The sequence below is a fragment of the Silurus meridionalis genome, chromosome 10, assembly GCF_014805685.1.
Source record: "Silurus meridionalis isolate SWU-2019-XX chromosome 10, ASM1480568v1, whole genome shotgun sequence".
Lineage (NCBI taxonomy): Eukaryota > Metazoa > Chordata > Actinopteri > Siluriformes > Siluridae > Silurus > Silurus meridionalis.
In genome coordinates this window covers 19250228-19272133 of record NC_060893.1, presented here as the reverse complement: position 1 = coordinate 19272133, position 21906 = coordinate 19250228, and the positions used below count along the sequence as shown (strand labels likewise).

At 37.4% G+C, this 21906-nt stretch overlaps 2 protein-coding genes across 2 annotated transcripts; one reads left to right on the top strand and one right to left on the bottom strand.

Annotated features, from left to right (window-relative positions):
- Positions 1-1333: 1333 nt before the first annotated feature.
- Positions 1334-7136, bottom strand: myoz3a (myozenin 3a). The gene is made up of 6 exons (XM_046859873.1): positions 7024-7136; positions 6546-6631; positions 5725-5885; positions 3699-3861; positions 2749-2929; positions 1334-1752 (listed from the first exon to the last, which is right to left on the bottom strand). Exons 2-6 carry the CDS (start codon positions 6619-6621, stop codon positions 1572-1574), a joined length of 762 nt encoding a protein of 253 aa, XP_046715829.1. The 5' UTR covers positions 6622-6631; positions 7024-7136; the 3' UTR covers positions 1334-1571.
- A 2184-nt stretch (positions 7137-9320) lies between these two features.
- LOC124392697 (soluble guanylate cyclase 88E-like) lies at positions 9321-20684 on the top strand. The gene is made up of 18 exons (XM_046859861.1): positions 9321-9440; positions 11239-11379; positions 11553-11692; positions 11832-11966; positions 12121-12244; positions 12562-12681; positions 12841-12925; positions 13038-13124; positions 13494-13611; positions 14024-14153; positions 14439-14585; positions 15148-15294; positions 15409-15565; positions 16513-16622; positions 16726-16815; positions 17927-18073; positions 18491-18628; positions 20392-20684. The coding sequence occupies exons 1-18, from the start codon at positions 9321-9323 to the stop codon at positions 20524-20526; spliced, it is 2271 nt and encodes a 756-aa protein (XP_046715817.1). The 3' UTR covers positions 20527-20684.
- The last annotated feature ends 1222 nt before the right edge of the window (positions 20685-21906 follow it).

The following is a 21906-nucleotide window of genomic DNA, read 5'->3' as shown; positions in this document are numbered from 1 at the left end:
ACGGGTAGCATCACTTCCAGGTAGCATCACTTCCAGGTCTTATACATTATACTTTTGTTATTTATTTACTTTATTTTTTATCCCTATATTCTATTGCCACTGATCAGCTGGACTAAACATAAATATTCTACAAAAAAAAATAAAAAAAAAATAATTTATATATATATATATATATATATATATATATATATATATATATATATATATATACACACACACACTTTTTTTATGAGTATATTTATGTTTATTCCAGCTGATTAGTGGCTGTCAAATCAAGTTTGGTTTTTTTTGTTCGGATTTTGCTGTCACTCAATAATCAGCTGTCAAAGACATGGTATGACTAAGCCAGTGGTTATAATTTCTCTGATTTCCACTGTTTGCTTACTTTACAAAAGATTACAATACATTGTGAAAACAATAAAATAAAACTCCCCACTCTGATAAATATGTTTTGATGTTTACATGGACATCACAGGAACACATTTCTAGCAAATTTACAATGGTGTTTAATAGAAGATTTCTTACTTCTTAATTTCATAAATCTAAAACAAATGAGCAAAAGTTTATTTTCTCATGCAACATAATACAATGAAGTTTGATGTCATATTCATAAGAAATCCATTGCATTGAAGTCAAAGTTCCAAAGTACAAGGTGGCTGTATGGTTGTGTTGAGTTACAAAAGAGAGTCTATTTTGCTAATTCAGGATCTACAAGGTGGCAAATGTTGAAACTTTAAAACCTTATCTGTTTGAGTATAGTGAGCAGGAAAGGAGGTAAGAGAGCTGGACAGACTGAAGGGCTGCTACATTGCCATCTTTAGTTAAAGTTGACGTGAACGCTAAGTGAGGCAGTTGATGACCTTGTGGGTAATGTGGAAACCATTAAAGGAACAAGAATCGATCAACATGCAGACTGATTTCAATTACAAAATTTGATTTAATTATAAAAATACATTTTAGACATTGTTGAAGATTATAATGCTATTGATTAAGATTTCAGTCATTCAAGTATATTGCTCTTTTCAGGTCAAACTGACACAACATTTCACTGAGAATCATATTCTGCCATCTTTTTGAATTACTATTACTACTAAGGTGATTGGTAGCTCAGTGGTTAAGCTTCTTACTGATTGAAAGATGGGGGTTTAAGCAGCCAGTCTGGGCCCTTGAGCCAGGCCCTTTGCTCCAGGTGCGCTGTAACATGGCCGACCCTGTGCTCTGACCCTAGCTTCTGAGCAAGCTGGGATATGCGAAAGAACAAATTTCACTGTGCTGTAATGTATGTGTGACAAATAAAGTATATTTTCTATTTTCTATTCTATTTTTTTTTCTTATGTAACAGTGCATTCATCTTAAGCTTTTATGCCACAGTTAATACCTACTACAAATATTCAGCCGCAACATTTTTCTAGTACCAACAGGGTTCCATGACTGTATGACTGAAATCTGATATTCTGCCTTCTGCAGCAATCCCACAGGCTTTGTTAATGATAAAAAAACACCAGAAAAGTGAGTCCAACAAGCTTTCAGCAATAGCTAAACTGTAGACAGGGCTTTGATCCCTCATGAGCTTAGAGTTCATTTGACTCAGGTAAGTAACCACCGGCCCAGCCACGAGGTGCTCTGTTAAAGTTGGGCCGTTTGATCAACGTCTCCACGGTGGATCCAGGCAAATTCTGGGGCTCCATTGCTTCAAAGTTGACAGTAGAAATAACCCTCTGTGCATTTGGACCCCCAAATGGTACTGCAGCTCTGATAGGAAAAACAACATGGATGGAAATTAGATGTTTATTTAGTGGTTAAATTTCTATTTGATTTTTTTTGCAAGAACCCTTTTAGAAAACAGTGTTATATTGGACTCTGGTGTGACACACCGTAGAGCACAGCTCTTAAACCCTGGTCCCAGATTATGCCCTGTTCTAACACCCATTTCAACTGTGAGTTGATGATTCTTTATTTTCTTAACCGGGCATGTTAGGAGCATGGGCAGGGGCATGGGCAGGGGCAGGGGTACTCCAGGACCAGGCTTAGGAACCTTTGCTACACATAATACATAAGTGATCCATCCTGGAATTTCTACTTTCACCACTGACCACACTAGGATCTGGAACAGAGACACCTGTTGTGCTAATGTGAAAGCTCTGAGAGGCCTGAGAGGGAGACCTACAGTTCATGACTTCTGTTTTTAACATGTCCTTGGTGTCTATTTCCATTCTGAGAGACTCTGATTGCAGAAAGACATCACGGAAAACCAATGATGTTAACTCCACAGATATCTGGAGATCACAATCTGATAGCGTTGGTATCTGGTGGGTCTATTTAGGGCAGAAATTCACTATGAACAAGGTATCACTGAGCTGAAACCCCTAACCAACCCCTGTCACCACTTCAATTCACACATTTCGCTTTTGCGAAGAATAAACCTTGGGCATCTCCTGTCAGCCTCTTTTGATGAAATTTTTATTTTTAGACCTTCTTCTCAATGATTCTTTAGCCCTACATGGAGGGTGACAAAAGGTGGCTTGCCTATGAGACTGATGCCAGTGTGTCTTGTATTCATCAGTAGCTTTATCCTTCAGCATGTAGTAGTCAGTCAATCCTCATTTTTAATTTTGGCGTTTTTGATGATTTCTAGAAGACACTCCTGAGAGGGTGTCCACCTGTTCTTGAAGCATTTTAAATGTACTAGTATAATTATAAAACAGTTAGTTTATGGTTGAATGAAGATCTGGGAGTTTAGTCACATACCTGTTGAAGCATCTGTAGTTTGCAGGCTGAAGTTTCTCTGGTTGAGGGAGCTGCGGGTTCATGGAGGACAGTAACTCTTCGTTGCCCCACAATGCCTCTCTCCATGGTGAACAGTAAGATCTGGGAATTACTGTAATGTTGAATTTTTCACGAGGAATTTCTTTCAAAGGGCCAGAGTAGCCTGGTGGTATCAAAGAAGTACAGACAACAATCATCAGTCGTTTAAAAAAATTATTATAGCCAAACTGTTTTCATGAACATTCAGTGGTACTTCAGAGTAACAATAATATGACCCATTCCAGTTGTAGATTGGCACAGCACTGTGTTTCAGTGTTTCAATAGAATTTCAATCTAACTTTTCATGTAATGCATCATGGCTTAGCTCACACATTCAGTGTAAGACATTCTGTGCCCCTCACTTCCTATCCCTCTTCCCAGGACCGCATAAGGTTCACCACAGTGAAAGGAGAGATGGAGTTTATTTAAGGACTATAGAAGAAACAGTAATTAGCTTATAATTATCTTATAATGTGAGCCAAAGATCTCACAAAGAAGGAATGCAAGCATATGTGTTAAGTAAAAGTCATCTGACTGTAAAACAACCGAAGGTATGTGTCTATACAGTATGACTTATTCAAGTGCACTGGATTTGCAAAACCTACATTATAAATAATCTACCAATTTATTCAGAATTGTTTTATAAACAGTTATCTGTAGCAGCAAAACTGAAGGAACCTTCATAAACTGCTGTGCTTCAAATCTCTTATAGAATTCCCCAGGGACAAAAAACATTAAAGCAATGCTTCACCCAAAACTGCTAACATGGCTGCTAATGAGAGAAGGCTAACAGAAAGCAGTTATGCAAAATATGATTTCCTACACCCTACAGTTTTCTTAGCAGTCATCCTTTGTTGGTAAAGTATGTCTTTAATACTGATCCACTGCTCTACCTGGAGCAAGTACACTGGGGCTGCCTTTCTTGGAGACAGTTTCCATCAGACTGGTAACCAGTCTATGTTTACCGGCTACGGGGTATGCCAGGTTCTCCTTTCCTCCTTGAGCTTGTGATGCTAAATGGACCTGGCTCGGGGACTGCCTCTGATCCAGGCCATCCTAAGAGAACAACAGCCATTAAGAGGTTATTAAAAAAAAAAATAATAATAATTACTAGCTACAGTATGTTATTAAAGCAAGTCCTATGGTAGTTGATTAAGGCAGGTTATTACATTTTCAAATTAATGAAGTGTTTAAGTAAAATGTTGTGTGAGTTCTAGCAGGTCTCTGGAAAATGAGTTTAATTTGCAAGGGGTCTAATTTGTTCTTTTGCAAGGGGCCCAATTTGAGCTACTGCAGCTCTCTGCTGCTAATCCCACAGACACTTTTCTGGGAATTAATATCATAATTACAACATTAATCTCAGATTCCTTATTTAAGTAGGCTTGGGTAACAATCAAGAAAACAAGTCATTCTGTCAAAAGATCCCACTGAGACATTAATAATACCTTTGTTGAAACTTGGCATTTTAATAACTTATTATTATTTGCAGAAACTGCCATCATAACCACCAAATATGCTGACAATTGTCAAAAATAAAAATTCCAAAACAAACCTCTAAACAATCGGTCTTCTGACATAATCATTTTTAAAAGATATACTGACTTATGGAAACCCTGCAATTCACATACGCCTGGATATCAAGCTTTTCACACAGCAAGCCTTTAGATTCTCCTAACCACCTTCTTCAGTCTTAGCCAATGGTTGCATTCATCCGATCAGGTTTAATCAGAAAGATTCTAGAAAAAATCTCCCAAATTATATGATTCAATTATGGTGTAAATCTGTTACTAGCCTTTCCTTTGTTATGTTGATGATACTTAGGTTCACTTGTTCATCACTATAAGGGTCATGTCGGCCACAGCTTGCATTTCAGATGCATAAGTTATGAATACAGTAATACCTCTGTACTCGTAGGTAATTTGTCCCGGAAGTTGTGACGAGTGCTAAAACTAACGAGTACCGAACAAGTATTTTTTTTAATGCAGTATGTTACTGTATAATAAATAAATAAAACGCATAAAGGGTCCTCAAAATGTTACATTTTACTTGGCAAATTTTACAATGAGGTATTTGACAGGCATTTGACTGTTGATTTCTGTAAAGCTGCTTTGAGACAATGTATGTTGTGAAAAGCGCTATACAAATAAACTTGACTTGACTTGACTTGAGGCACATATATAGTGTACATTAATTTTCTGATCATTACCACGTTTGCTCTGTACATTATCAGGAATGTCAGGAATTTGCATCTGCAACACATTTGAACAGCCATCCTGATTAACTCTCTAATCCCAAATGACTTCCTATTCACTTAGAGCCACTGCATCAAATCCACTGTAAATAGATTTGTTTTTAAGCATATTCTCCTAAGCCTCTTTAATTGTATTGTATTCTCTTTCATTTCTAACCCTCATGGCTGGACATGATATCAAAAGGACTGAGTTCGGATTTGATGATGAGCGAATGGAAAAGCCCTATGCATCTAAGTCATAAATAGGCATTTATATTTTATTTGTGAGTAAACTGTGCATAATTTATAGCAATTCGACCTTTGTTTGGTAAAATATTTAAAGCTAAAATGTTCTCTGATGATCCAGGAATGAACTACCATTGAACCCAACACAGATACCAATCCAAATTTTACTTGTCATATGTACATTAAAGCACAGTGAAATACTTTCTTTGCATATACCAGCAAAGAGAAACAAAGGGTCAGCCATGATTCAGTGCCACAGACTCTTATAGTTCTTGCTCAATTGCCCAAGAGAAGCAGCTTGGGACACTGAGGTTTGAACCCAGACCTTCCAATCAGTAGTCCATAACCTTAACCACTGATCTACCAAAAACCCGGTCAGTGTGCTGATACACTGATACAAAGTCTTTAATTAAGAAGAGAGTGTAGCTAAGTTTATGTCTTACATATATAAAGGCAGGTGCATCTGCTGTGTTCTCTACTGTGAATTTGTCCACTCTTTTTTGCCTCTCTTGAAACATCCGGGAGCCTCTGTTAGATGCCAGGTTGAGCTCTTCAATCATTACATCCTTTGGAGTGCTGACCTTTTTCCCTAGATTCAGGCCCTCTAAAATACATACAAAACACACATTGAGAAATATCCCCACTATGATTGTTAGACATTTTTGTTGCTTGACTATAATTGTGATTTTTTTTTTGTGCCACTGTGCTATTTTAAACACAGTTTTGAAGACGTGTGTGTAAAAAGAACAGTTAACCCAGACTTGACACTGATCTTGAATATCATTCATACAACCATTAAATATCACTCTGTTGCACAGACACTGGCCTATAAATAGACTAAGGGATGAAAAAACTGCCAGGAGAAAATGACTTCACAGTGACGTTTTTAATGTTTGCAGCTTCTCAAGAACTCATTTGGGGCTGTGGATCAGATTTAGCTGAGCTCGAGAGGCTGTTTAGTGCCAAGCATGGCTGAAAGCTGAGGTCACTGGAAAATAAGTCAAAACAAACAAGCAAATGTGTGGAGTGTTTCCTTGACAGTGCTGGTTGCACGGAGGATCCATCTCCGTTTACAGGGTGTCATGGCAGTGGAAGTAGCTCACGTGACCTTATAGCATGCGTTTGATCTTGTCTGCCTCCGTCAATCAAAGAGAACACAGCAATTAGTGCAACACTTTATTAAACTGTTGCAAAAAAATCTGTGCTATTTTAGGTTGCTGTTCATTTCTTTAGGGCTTTTTCTTTAGGTGTCTATTTGTCTTACCTCCTCGAACTTCTCTACTCAATGCCCGGGCCTGCTGCTGCCACTGTTTGTTCAGGTCATGGTTTGCAGTCTGCATCCTCTCCACTCTGTATACATACAAAACCACATCCACTCTGCATTTCTATGCCACTTGATAATGCATGCACCCTTTTCAAAGCTCTTTCACTGGCTGCACAAATTTTGCCTCATTTTTTCTCTGCAGATCATTTTCATTTTCATTGAGTCATACTTGTAAATCACTCTACCATACTCAGTAATTTGTTCTGCATTATTTTTAATAAATGTTATCACTTAATTAATGATAACATTTGAACAGTCTGAACCTTTAAATTCCTGTTCAAATGAGCTTATTGCTATTTTTACTATATTCCTCTCACATAGTGCACATTATAAACACACACACACACACACACACACACACACACACACACACACACACACACAGTCTTTTCAATATGTGATAATAGCCTCAGCTTACCTGTGTATGAGTGTAGGGTTTAAGGAAATGCTGGGGCGAGATGTTGCTTGAGGTCTGTGTGGAACTTGTGTGCAAGAGGGTTTGTATAGACTCAGACAGGTCAATTTCTGCACTTACATCACCACTGTAATATTAGCCAAGGTGGCGAGAGGCTATATGGGGTGAGGATTTTCACCCTGACCCACGCTGCATCCACCATAATAAAAACCTGATCCCTGATTTACGCATATGTGTGTGTGTGTGTGTGTGTGTGTGTGTGTGTGTGTGTGTGTGTGTGTGTGCGTTTGTGTGTGTGGGCATACCAGCCTGTCCAAAGCTGTGTGTGTGTGTGTGTGTGTGTGTGTGTGTGTGTGTGTGTGTGTGTGTGTGTGTGTGTGTGTGTGTGTGTGTGTGTGTGTGTGTGTGGACCGCGGAGACTGTCACAGTCACAGCTTGACCCGAATTTGATCTAGATGCTTGAGATATACCTTTCCATGTGTTATTTGGCTACAGAGGTTCTATTCGGGGAACTTTTCTGAAAGGGAAACTCTCTGTTATAAAGTTCTTCATTGTTTTTTCAGAGGATCAACCCTCAGAGAGTCAGATGACACGATTTCTCCAAATGTGGGCTTATGCTCTTTTAGAAATAGAGTTCTTCAATTTTATTGGATGGTTAAGCATCAAAGGATTTCTCAGACAGACAAACCTAATAACCTTTTGGAAGATATATAGATAGCACATATTAAACACAGTTTTAAACACAGAGGCTTTATAAAATTATTCTTTTATTTAGTTTAAAAAGAAGTGATTTACATAAAGTGCAACCTCACTCTCACATCATGTTTAAACATGTAACTGAACATGTAATTGTTAGCTATAACCGCTTTTACTGCATGTAATCTTCAGGTTGTATTGCTCCATTCTGTATATTCTCACATCCATATCTTCAGTACCACTCATATTACATTTACCCTATTACCATTTACTCACTTCATTACCATAAACTGTTTACATGCTGTTTTTGCACATCTTTTCTGGATTGCTGCTTACTGTTTTGTTTAATGGTGGACCTATTTTGTGTTTTGTGTGTTGTCTTGCACTGTCCTGTGTTGTCTTGCACTGTCTTGTGTTGTCTTTGCACTGTTTGCACCAGGTTGCACACATGCACTTGCACTTATGTAGTCCTTAGCCCTGAGTTTTCTGTTCTGTGATTGTGTTTTATGTAGCATCAGGGTTCTGGAGGAACGTTGTTTCATTTCACTGTGTACTGTGTCAGCTATATATTTTTGAAATGAAAATAAAAGCTTCTTGACTTGACTTGACTCTATATTATTTCGGTGTTATTGTAAATTAGGTATTTATCCTAACTTATCTTTATACACAAAAATATTGGGCCTCCTCATTCTACATCAGTGCCTGACTTTACGAATACCATTGTGGCTGAATCAGCACAAATCTCCACAAGCACACTCCACAATCTAGTGGAACATCTCTTCAGAAGAATTGAGTTTATTATAATAGCAAATGGGGACTTTATGTAAAATTGGATAATCAAAATTCACATACAAACCTTATGGCAAGGTGTGCACAAATTTGTGTCTATATAGTGTCTATATATATGTATCCCAAATACAGTATATTTGACTAATATTTGCAACATCACACATTTGCACTACAGTCCATAATTAAGTTTCCCATTTGGTTTAATGGTTTCCCTCGTACTTATCAGTGAAGGTGTCCTTCAGTTTAGAAACATGTGTGATTGAGAGCTGCCTTGCATCAAGCTGCTACTGGCAGACATCCAGACATGTCAGCACCAGTTGACATTTTAACAATGAATAAGCTCTGCCTCTCAAGAGTGTACATAAATGGGCCAGCTTTTAAAAATGAGCTCTGTCCCACCTGACAGATTCTCAACAGCTCTGTTGTATCAGAAGGACTCAGGTCAGTTAATAATGTAGCGAGAACATTGTTAATTTAGCATCAAGCATTTGACTATTGTGTGTTCAAAGAATATAGTAGAAAAGACAAGCAAGCTGAGTTTCTCATTTAGGACAAACTATATGTCTTCTGATGGACCTCTTTTATGAGCATTTCTGCCGTCACTTTTCTCCACAGGTTCTTGATATTTCTCATCAAGCTTTTCTTCATTTTGTGATCCAAAGATCAGTCTCACAAAGTTTCTGAAGATAGTGTGACCAAGGCTTTACAGTTTTGAGTGTGAGTAATTTATCCACTCCAAAATGAGTAAGCCTGTTTGTGTGTTCTAAAAAAAGGGCCTCTGAATTTGCATAATATGTATTTCGAATGTAGTCAGCATGTATGGCCTGCTGTGCGAGAGTCTGCATGACTTCATTAAGGAGTCGTATGGGGACGACGTGTGGAAGCTGGTGAGGGAGAGGGCAGATGTCCGACTTCACTCCTTTGTTACACACCAGGTGAGAGATCTTTAATCTCCATGTACTTTTCCAATCTAGATTTTATGTTACAGAAGTAGAATGAAAACTAAAAGTTTTTTAAATATATACATTCCGAGAGACCTCTGACAAAAGACAAATTCTGACAAATAAAATTAAACATATCATTTGTTTGTGCTGTGTCTAAGTTTTCAGATATTACAGGTACTGTATATATCAGTGCGAGTGTATCGAAATTCCATTAAGTTTACCAACTGAAACTGAAAAACTAAAATTCTATCCAAATTTGAATCATCATTGCATATATTTTAAGATATATTCAACTCAGTTCACTGGGATCACTCTTGCCAATTGACTGCCATAGTATTTTACCATTATAATATTTCAACATCTAAATCAGAATTTTTTCAGAGCAAAAGCCATAACTTTCCATTTCTGACGTGGCAAAGTCTACCAAATGAAAGGCTTTGTAGTTTCTCTGCAGCATGACGAGGTATTTTTTGGCTTATTAGTTTCAGGAACACTTCAGGATATTTTGTGTTGAAAACAATCAACTATTAGGTGCAAAAGTTATTCAGCCTCATGTCAGGCCACATTACCCCAAACCTTAGAAACCTGTTTATTATTTTTTTGTAACAGCACAAGTGTTTTATGCCTTCTTGATGCTGTATCTTTCTTCTTGTTAATTAACAGACAAAATGTTGCTTGTTAATGGAAATACAGAGTACAGGGTATCCGTTATTTAAAAAAGAGAAAAAGCTATATATATATATGTATATATATATATATATATATATATATATATATATATATATATATATATATATATATACAGTGAGGAAAATAAGTATTTGAACACCCTGCTATTTTGCAAGTTCTCCCACTTAGAAATTAATGGAGGGGTCTGAAATTGTCATTGTAGGTGCATGTCCACTGTGAGAGACATAATCTAAAAAAAAAATCCAGAAATCACAATATATGATTTTTAAACTATTTATTTGTATAATACAGCTGCAAATAAGTATTTGAACACCTGTCTATCAGCTAGAATTCTGACCCACAAAGACCTGTTAGTCTGCCTTTAAAATGTCCACCTCCACTACATTTATTATCCTAAATTAGATGCACCTGTTTGAGGTCGTTAGCTGCATAAAGACACCTGTCCACCCCATACAATCAGTAAGAATCCAACTACTAACATGGCCAAGACCAAAGAGCTGTCCAAAGACACTAGAGACAAAATTGTACACCTCCACAAGGCTGGAAAGGGCTACGGGGAAATTGCCAAGCAGCTTGGTGAAAAAAGGTCCACTGTTGGAGCAATCATTAGAAAATGGAAGAAGCTAAACATGACTGTCAATGACCTCAAGATCTGTGTGGAGGAGTGGGCCAAAATCCCTCCTGCAGTGTGTGCAAACCTGGTGAAACACTACAGGAAACGTTTGACCTCTGTAATTGCAAACAAAGGCTACTGTACCAAATATTAACATTGACTTTCTCAGGTTTTCAAATACTTATTTGCAGCTGTATCATACAAATAAATAGTTTAAAAATCATACATTGTGATTTCTGGATTTTTTTTTTTTAGATTATGTCTCTCACAGTGGACACAATGCACCTACGATGACAATTTTAGACCCCTTCATGATTTCTAAGTGGAAGAACTTGCAAAATAGCAGGGTGTTCAAATACTTATTTTCCTCACTGTATATTCTATTGTGAATAATATATATATATATATATATATATATATATATATATATATATATATATATATATATATATATATATATATATATAAGAACATACGTTTGTGTAGGTCTACAGTGAAAGTGTAATCCCACGCATAGCCAAAGCAGCAAGTGGTGTCACAGGCACTCCCTATAATGAGCTGATGAACTCCTGGGGCGTTTACTTCCTGGGCTTTGTCGGGAAGTACGGTTACGATCGCATTCTCAAGGTAAGAGTTAGTAATTTATTGGCATTCATTGGCTTCACTTTGTGTATGTAATATATAATGTAAATGTATGATATGTGTGCTCCCATGTTCCCAACACTTCAACTACATGCAAATGTGTGTGTGTGTGTGTGTGTGTGTGTGTGTGTGTGTGTGTGTGTGTGTGTGTATTACAGGTGTTAGGCCGTCATGTGCGTGACTTTGTAAATGGCCTGGATAACCTGCACGAGTATCTACGCTTCAGTTACCCTAAAGTGCAGCCACCCACCTTTTTCTGCCAGGAGGAGTCTGCTACTGGAGTCACACTGCACTACAGGTAGGAGAGACACCTTCACCAGGACACTTCAATGGTTAAACGCAAAGTTAGAAATCAGTAATGACCTGAGTATGGTTTATTTACAGCTTGTGTAGGTTGTAAGAGTTTGTTGTGACATGTTTGTTGTGTGTGTCTGCAGGAGCAAGCGAAAAGGCTACCTGCACTATGCTATGGGTCAGCTGAGGCAGATGGGGAAACAGTTCTACGACACAGACATTCATGTTGAAGTTCTTTCTGAGCAGCTGGTGGGAGATTATTCTCACGTCACTATGAGGTATAATATCTAACACATTCATTGCACAGTGCAAACCTTCCCTCGGTTTGAGGTTGGGTTTTTTTAAACACTTCTCAAGTGTGAGGATGGAGTGATATTTGCGTAAAGAATAGCCTTAAGGAATTCTTCTTCCCATGTGTGACTTGTTTTGAAGGTTGAACTTTGATAACTCAGCATATCGCTACATCCAGAAAGAGGATGAAGAGGAGCAGGAGATTCTACCCATCACTAGTGACTTTTTTTTCGAGGTCTTTCCTTTCAACATTGTGTTCAGACAGGTACAGTATCTCTCTTCTCTTCTCTTCTCTTCTCTTCTCTTCTCTTCTCTTCTCTTCTCTTCTCTTCTCTTCTCTTCTCTGTTTTTTTTCTATTCTAATCTAGTCTCATTTTGCCTTTATGCCCAAACTTTGTTTTATTTTCCTTTTAATGCATCATTTCTCATTGTTGTTCTTCTTCTCTTCATCTTCTTTTCCTGTGTCTTTATTTTACATTTTTCCGCACCTCTTTTTTACTTTGCATTCTTGCCGCTATTTATTTTTCTTCTTATTGCTTTCCTTGTCTCATTATATAATGTAATGCTGGTTGTCCTCAATAGGACATGGTGGTGCACAACGTTGGCTCTGGCTTGGCCACTGTCTTTCCTGATCTGGATGGGAAGAAAATTAACGATGCCTTCCTCCTGGCACGCCCTCTAGTGGAGTTTACCTGGAACATGGTGTGTAAATGATGTGGTGATGATTAGCCATTCATTTTGTCCACCCTAACCTTCTCTAACCTATAAGGGAAACCCTGAGCTGAAACAAAATAACTACATTTTGTTCACTATATTTAAAAAAAAAAAAGAATGGTAATCAGTCTAGGTCTTTTGTTCCAGATCATTTCTCACCCTAACAACCTATTTGAAATCATGTCTAAAGAGCCTGTGAAGAGGGAACGAAACCTTCATAATAGAGTCCAGAGTAAGGAAGGTTCTATTTAACCACTGCACATGTTTCATCAAAGCCTTATAGTGGAGATTTAATAAAAGCGCAGGATCAGTGCTAAATTGGTCGTATTGTCTGTTCATCACAGACTCTGATTATGAGAATGCTAATCGCACTGCTGATGTAGATGTGGAGCTCATGGCCTTCCAGTCCATCATTGGAGATGACTACAAAGGTCAGACATCCCTCTTCAACTTTTCCTTTCTCAAGCACACACATCTTATAACAGTCAGAAAAGAAAACTGTGCAGACTGTTTTCTGCCATTTATAACAAAATATTTGGTATATTTCTCAAAATCATTTGTTCTTATTAAAATGGAATTAAAAAAATAATTATTGTATTGTATTGTAGTAAAATTATTATAATGCAGGTTTATTATTGAACCACAGTTTCATTATCGTAATGCTTACTAGACAGTATTTATGTTAGATGGCAAAAACAGAAAAAAAAATGCTTGTGGCACCTTTGAGTACTGATGAGTACTGTTAGCACATGTTATAGGTTTAATGATTTGTGTGAGCGTATGTGTGTGTGCTTGGTTAGATGGTAACAGTGCCAATGCCATGGAGAGCTGGGGCGATGGAAGCCGCTGCCTCAAACTGAAAGGCCAGATGAGATACATGCCTGAGTGGGAATCCATCATCTTCCTGGGAACACCTGTGTTAGACATGCACACACATATATAAATACACATATGTATACAGACAGAAGACAATAAATCAATACATTTAAACACCAAAATAAATAAAAAAAATGAAAAAAAATAAATATCTATATATTTCAATAGCTCAATCCACAATCGTCAAACAGAAATAATTTTTTTTCAGGCAAAATTGAAAAGATATATGAAACACGTAAGGAATTTAACCTTAGTGTCATTTTATGTTTTTTTTAAGACACATACTGTATACCCACAGTATATACTTGGTATATATTGTGACTGAATAGCAAATGAAGCATGATTTATTTTATTGGTCATCTCAGTCATCTAATTCGATTTATTCATTATCTATGATGAGATTTTATGCAAGGACATATTTGTGTTTGTGCATATGTGTGTCTTTTTTCTGTAGAATGGAGAGCCTGAGCGCAATGTTTAAAACTGGGCTGTACATTAATGATTTGAGCATGCACGACTCCAGCAGGGACCTGGTGCTGGCAGGAACCCAGCAATCTGAGGAACTCAAACGAGCTCTCATACAGGTACTTGATGTGGTCATGAGTGTGTGTACTTGTGGGCTAAGGAACAACCATGTTATTTAGTTTTCTAATATCTTAGTATTAGATGTCTTTCTCAATATGCACTCTTATCAAACTTATTGTTTTACTAAATCGGTGTATGATATGAGGAATTTGAATTAAAACAAGGGTTTGCATGCATATGCTTCAGTGGATTGATTTATTTTTAATATGCCAGTGTTTTTTTTTTTTTTTTTATAGTCATAGTGATAGCATTCTGTTCATCCTTGCTCCCTCCTCTTTTCCCAGGAGCAGAAGAAGTCAAGCAAGCTGGAGGAGAGCATGAAGATGTTGGATTATGAGATGAAGAAAACAGATGACCTGCTGTACAGGATGATTCCCAAACCTGTGGCTAAGAGGCTGCGTAAGGGGGAACCTGCAGTGAACACGTGTGAGGTTAGAAGCGCCTTTTCACCAAAACATCTCTGTATTGTCTCATAATCAATTCTTTTTGTCACCAGCATTTGGGCTAACGAACACCTATACAGTATATAGTCTTTAGTGGTGGTTGGAACTTTAGTGGTGGTTGGAAGTGAGAGTGAGTACAATATAAAACACAGGAGAATAAAACTATGATATATTTCACAGATAATATCCCTATGTGGCCATAGATGTTGTGTTCCATCATACCCATACTGTATGTACTTGTTGAACAGCTGACTCCAGATTTAGCCCCCTTTGATCTTATAGTACCCTCTACTCTTCTGGGAATGCTTCCCACTAGATTTTGGAGTGTTGCTGTGGGGAATTCCGATTATCTAGCTAACAAGTGGATTATTGAGACCAGGCACTAATGTTTTTGAGGACAGCTCGGGTTCAGCTATATGCAGAAATTTTGACTCTTTCAAACTTTTGTCTGAAAATATTTTGTCATTAATATTTGTGCTACCTTTGGATATGTAATGTTCCATAAAACCTTGATCCAAATTGATCTGTGTTGTGTGTGAATGTGTCCCAGGTGTTCCCAGACGTGACCATCCTGTTTAGTGATGTTGTGGGCTTCACACGTATCTGCAGCCACATCACTCCCATGCAAGTGGTGTCCATGCTCAACACTATGTACACCCTGTTTGACACACTCAGCGAGAAGCACAGAGTCTTCAAGGTGGGAATTTGAGGTCGCATTCATGTATCAATATGCATATGTGTGTATGGGGGGTTATTTTAGTTTAGTGATAACCACATGATCTTTTTGATGTGTACAGTATGTATGTTCCAGGTTGAAACTATTGGAGACGCCTACATGGTTGTAGCAGGAGCTCCAGAGAAGACCAAGTACCATGCCCATAACATCTGTGATATGGCCTTGGACATGGTGCGTTCCATTGACCACCTCAAAGACCCGTCTAATGGAAACAACATTCAGATCCGAGTGGGTGTGTTCTCTCCTGAACCTTATTTTTGTGATTTTATCATGTCTACTTGAAGCATATTCATAAGGAACTGGAGCCAGAGTTACATATTGCCAGCTAGTAAGCTAGTTAAATGCTTAATGCTAGTCAATGCAGAGTAAGGGAATATGCAGGAAGTTTGCAACCTTGACAAAACAACTGCTGCTTGATTAGGCTGCTTTGTTTTGACAATGTATCCGCATATATTTATGCCTACTTTCAACAGCGAGCGATCGTGACTCGGCTGAGCTGAGTAGTATAGGTGGGGGTCATTTGTAATCCATGTATATTTGTTGGATTGAAAATGAACAACAAATAGCCCATAAAAACCAACTTGTGAAAAAGTCAAATAAAAATTAAGCATAATAAAGAACCAAATAGTGTTTTTGCAAAGACTAGGCTTTTTGATAGGCTTACCTGCTAAGTTAACTTTTATGTAACCAGATAATTACTAGCCTATAATCAAGCCCACCTGTGTCTTTATTTAATGGAGTTTTGTCATACAACTGCTGCTCAGTCTTAACTCTGTCTGCTCAGTCTCACTCCATACAGACCTCATGAAAATGTTTTGGTGTGCACAATAGTGCCATGGTCATGTGTTCATTTCCTGCTTATACAGCCAGGCACAAAAGAGGGAAGAAAGTACAATAGACATTTATTGGTTGATTAAACTACAACCAATTGATATAGAATAATTATTTAAACCAACTCTGCACTTGGATCCATACCCTGTCTCTCCTGATGTTTCCACCAAATGATCAGTCATGTAACATTACATCAAAAGAGGACAATACAAACAGACAGTGAGAGTCTGGCAGAGACAGTACTAAGCTTCAAGCTTAAGTTCAGACACTATATTCTAACCCCTGTAACCTTCACTATCCAAAGTATGTGACTTTTGGCCTTCAGCACATGAACTCTGCATCTTTCAGGCATCCACTCTGGAATGGTTGTTGCTGGCGTCGTTGGGCACAAAATGCCTCGCTACGGTCTTCATGGTGATACGGTCCACACGGCGTCTGCCATGGAAAGCAATGGAAAGGTACACAGACAAGTTTAGGGGTGTAAACTCTTGAACTTTTTGTTGCAGCGAGCAATTGATTGATTCAATTTGTTGGATTATTGTTTGTCTGTGTGTCTTAAAGGAGATGCACATCCAGCTCAGCAGCGCCACCTATGAGCACCTAAAGGGCAGTCACTTTATCTTTGAAAGACGTGGAACAATAACAATTAAGGTGAAAAGGTGCAACTAGAAATGCACATCTGAGTACTAACAAATAGCATAATTACATATTACATTGCATTATTTATTTAGTGTTTTAATATGATCCACTTGCCAATAGGGCCAGTTAATTTAAGGACTTAATATATATGGAAAAATTCTAAGTGCAAAGAATTTAAATTTTAAATATAAATGCATTATAATTAACGTGGTAGGAAAAAAGTGTAAAAAGCTTTTCAGTCTGTACAGCAGCACTGAATGCTACAATGCAATAATTAACGGTTTGTAAGTAGAATTTAGTAAGACATCAGGTACTTTAACACATAACGTAACAAAGTAGTGTTACTTGCTACCAGACATTAGATAATGCAAGTATATGTGACTTATCTAAGTAAGAAACACACACAAAAAACATACCAAAAAAAATTGAATATAAAACATGGAAGAACTGGTACATCGGTTATGTATTGTATTACATATTTAGTGTACCTATTTAACATACATACTGTACTATTAATTAAAGAGTGACTTACAGATTTAGGTCTCATTATAATGTATTGCATATATATCATATATATTTGTTAGACGGCCTTGCGTCTTGATAAGTCTTGATAAGTAGTATAATGGACAATATTGAATATACTTATAAAATTCCACAATGCACTGCAATAGATTAAAGTATAAATTGATGCCAAGGAGATTTTAATTAAAGGTTAGTATTGGGCGTCTTTTTCTTTGAAACTGGCAGTGTATTATACTCCACATAATCCATCATATTTAGATTCTTATTTCATTCCAGGCTGTTATGGTATTTCATTAAAGACCAACAGAGCAATCCAATTGACTGTTTCATAACACTAAGTCCACTCTGTGGAGGGTGTATGGACAGGCAGACCAAATTAATTTCCACTTATGCTCCTCTCCTCCAGGGTTGTGTGCAGAATGCTTCTTATTGCCCTGCATGATTAAACTTTTCTAATTCTCTGTTGCTGAAACAAGCCCCATGTCTTCAAAAACATTATAGTGAGCAGCGCGAGTCTGCAGGCATCTCTAGCACATGGCATTTAATAACACCAGAAAGCACTATCTGTTTATATGCATTAAAGATCCTAATTATGTGGCAGGGTAATGTGGAGATTGAGACGTATTGGCTGAAAGGGAAGCGGGATAAAGACGGGAATGCACAGGCTGCCTGCCCTCAGTTTGAGGCTCAAACCATCAGCAAGGCTGCAATCTCTGCTGCTGAACCTCCTATTGATGAAGAGGAACAGGTAAAACCATATATACATACAGTGTATCATATACTAAATATATAAGCATATTGTAATATGAATAATTAACACATTTAATATATATTGCTATGTGAGCAATATGTGAATTGCATCATTAAAAATATCACTGTATAATTGACTTATTTATTTGTGTTTGTGTTTTAACTTAATTTTTTTATAACTTATTCTTAAATATCTTTAAATGTTCGATTTTAATTATTTATTTATTTATTGGAAGGACCCATTTTAACCCTTTACAACATTCCTAATGTATAGTAAAATATCCTGTCTTTAAAAAGTCCAATGAATAGACAGAGATTTTGTGGTAGGTGATTTTGTGTGTTTTGATTTACAATTACTATTTAATTTTCTATCTAGTCTGCCATTTTACATAATGACCATCAACTGTTTCTGCAGGTGTTCCCATCAGTAACAGGTGAGGATGAAGACGATGTGAAGTCCATCCGCTCCCAACGTATTAAAATGGAAACATCTGGCAACTCTCTGGAGGAGTCTATGGAAGAGGGCAGAGCAGAAGAGCTGTCTGTCAGCAAGGTTGCACTTAGTTCTTGGTTTCACAAATATTTGAGGGGTACCTTAAATGATTTGTTAACAGCAAATCATACACATAAAAAATGTAACTTTATATTGTTTGTTAATTATTGAAGATAGAAACACTGTCGTCCTGGTAGCCCACTAATCCCAAATGACCTTGATATATACACGATATGGACATCTTTCGGATGTGGTAGCATTACATTTTTCCTTAACTTTCCTGAACTAGTGTACCCAAACCTGTTCCAGCATGACAATGCTTCTGTGACAACACCAGCTAAATAAATATATGGCTTATATGATATGAAGTGGAAGATCTTGAATGCTATAGAGCTCAAAACACAACCCTAATGTACGCTTTTGGAATGACTTTGAACACTGAATGCATGCCAGGCCTCCTCACCTGCCATCACTACATGACTTTACTAATGCACTTATGACTGAATGAGCACAAATGTCAAAAGCACACTTCAAAATCTAGGAACAGATCTGGAGGTTATTATAATAGCAAGTTATGAATCTTAGTTACATGTCCAAAAATGGTTGTCCACATAATTCAATTCAATTCATTTTTATTTGCATAGCACTTTTAACAATGAATATTGTCTCAAAGCAGCCTAATGATAATGTGGCGATAAAAATTAATAAGATGTTCTTTATAAGTGTAAGTTTGTCCCTGATGAGCGAGCCGGTGGCAACTGTAGCATGGAAAAACTCCTCGAGATGGCATTAGGAAGAAACCTTGAGAGGAACCAGACTCAAAAGAGAACCCATCCTCATTTGGGTTGCACCAAATTTTCAGCTGCAAAGAATGGCCTCCAATCGAAGAGGACACTATCCAAAGGCAGGCCTGGACGAAGTGGGGAAGATCAATGGAGGGAAGAGGGGCAGCAACAGTGGTCACTTGAACCTCAAGACCATGTTTAATAAGAGAGAGAAAAGAGAGAGAGAGAGAGAGAGAGAGAGAGAGAGAGAGAGAGAGAAGAGGGGTGACCGGCAGAGAAGGATATGAATTATGTGTCCTCATTGATGTATGGAAGTTAATGTCACTGTGCAGTTTGGACTCTGGCAAGACTCGATTTGGCAGCATAACTAAAAGTGAGAGCCAGAAGGTAACACCGACATGAGGGATCTCTGGGATAAGAGACGACCCACCACACCACCGTCAACTAACCCAAGTGCACATGTGAGAGTGAGGGGACGACAGCATACAAATATCCCAGTTCATCAAACACTCTATATCAATGATCCCTCCAGATCTGCTCCTTTACCTAAGAAAAATGTACTTTACCTCAGAGAGTGTGGAGAACTTACCATTTACATCAACAAACTGATAGCAATCAGTCAAATAAGACCAAAGCCAGGAGAAAGCTATTCCCTTTATTCCAACAACGTTCTCAAGTCTAACAAGCAGGATAGTGTGATCAATGGTGTCACAAGCTGCACTAAAGTCAAACAAAACAAGTAAATAAACATAGTGTAGTGTAGTTTATATGTATATTCACTCTTTTTAAAGAAGAAATATTAAAAAAAATCCTTACTTAATTTAAGTTTTACATATAAAAATAAAATGTTAGTGTAAAGATGATTGAAAACATAACTTTTGAAGTTTCTTAATAATTCAAGCTATGCAAGTATTCACTTGAGAAAATGGCTATAAAATGAATCCCCAAGGACAGACATCTATTACTCAAAAGTAGACATTTATCTGTTTTTCTTTCTATCTACTCATTTATTCTTCACATTGTGAACATGCCTTGCAGGATGGTGGTCTCCAAGACCCTCACATCGAGATGGAATCTCCAGAATTTGATGGCCGGGACTCTATTATGCAGTCTCCAGAAGGCTCCTGTGACTCTCGCTGCTCTGAGAAAAGCACCATGTGTTCTATATCCTGAACACTGAACATCACTGTTAGACTCATTCTATCACTAATATGAATTACAGTATAGTATAGAAAGTTACACTCAAAGTTAATGCACTTCGTACAGATTAACAGGAGTGGTGTTCCAGTAGAACCCTGTATTCTCTAGTTGGTGATTTGTAATATACAGTACAATTTATACACATTACTATAACACACACTGATTGTCTTAATATTACATATATATATATATATATATATATATATATATATATATATATATATATATATATATATATATATATATATGAATATTATTGATTAAGATTAAAATCTACATATTTAAAAGCTTATCTGCAATATGACATGTTGTGTACAGAAATGTCTGATCAGAAATAAGTAGTTACAGTTACAGTTACAAATATAGCAGTATTTTGTACAACATTAAATAAACACTTGAACAACATTTAAAAATATGTAAAAACGCTACTAATTTAACAACATTCATCAAATGTTACATGATAATTAGCTTAAAATACTGGAAGGGTCAAGATATGTTCATGAAGGCTGCTCAAAGTTCAAGTTCAATGCTGATGCAGCCTTCAATTGCATATTAACCTTTTAAAAGATGAGTGATGTTGATCCATGGTCCAGAGAGAGGAAGTAGTGATGAGTTCAAAAGTGTGTGGCTCATTTCAGACAGTATTTCCAAGAGAAACACTGGAGGAAGTGCGTCTGAAGGTGGCATCCTCTCTGTCTACACTGTTTCTTGTGTCTTTATTGCGGTCCTGAGGTAAGGTCTGCAGTGTACAGTGAAAACAGAAGGCGTAGAAAAAGGCCACCAGCAGCAGGAAGCAGACCATGCAGAAGATGATGGTAATGATGATGATGTTAATGTTTATGTGATCATTGCTGGAGGGGAGTTTGGGGAAAGAGGCAGGGGTTATGGTGGTATTTTCAATTTTGTAGAATGAAATGATATTGGAGCCTGCATGAACTCCACTCTGTATGGGGTCAGTAGTAGCAGACATCTCATTCAGCTGTCCTGAGGGTAGATGGGGCTCTGGAAATGCCAGATGTTTACATGCCTTTAATAGCTGCATAAAGATAATGTGTATAGCTTTATCTCCTTTAAAGCAAATTCACCAGATTAAAGCATAGACATGTATCAGATGTGTGCATTTGAGTTTCTCTAACTGTGTATGTGTGTGCGTGTATCTGAGAGAGAGAGAGAACATTTTGAGCTGATTTCACAATCACATTTTGGTCTAAAAGATTTCTGATGCCCCAGGCACATTTGGATCAGAGACGAGCTGAAGTCACAAGTACATTCTGATCAAAGGGTTACTGATGTCACATCAGCATTTCTAAACAGAAGGTCCCAGATGTGTCAGTGATGTGACAATCAGATTTT

Bases quoted from the DNA above. Each gene is read 5' to 3' on its own strand.
- myoz3a (XM_046859873.1), bottom strand. From the start codon at position 6,621: ATGCAGACTGCAAACCATGACCTGAACAAACAGTGGCAGCAGCAGGCC. The intron at 5,886-6,545 runs GTAAGACAAATA...TATGTATTTTAG, and splicing joins GAGTAGAGAAGTTCGAGGAG to AGGGCCTGAATCTAGGGAAA. The intron at 1,753-2,748 runs GTATGTGACTAA...TTTTCCTATCAG, and splicing joins AACTACAGATGCTTCAACAG to AGCTGCAGTACCATTTGGGG.
- LOC124392697 (XM_046859861.1), top strand. From the start codon at position 9,321: ATGTATGGCCTGCTGTGCGAGAGTCTGCATGACTTCATTAAGGAGTCG. The intron at 12,926-13,037 runs GTAAGGAAGGTT...TGTTCATCACAG, and splicing joins CCTTCATAATAGAGTCCAGA to ACTCTGATTATGAGAATGCT. The intron at 14,586-15,147 runs GTTAGAAGCGCC...AATGTGTCCCAG, and splicing joins CTGCAGTGAACACGTGTGAG to GTGTTCCCAGACGTGACCAT.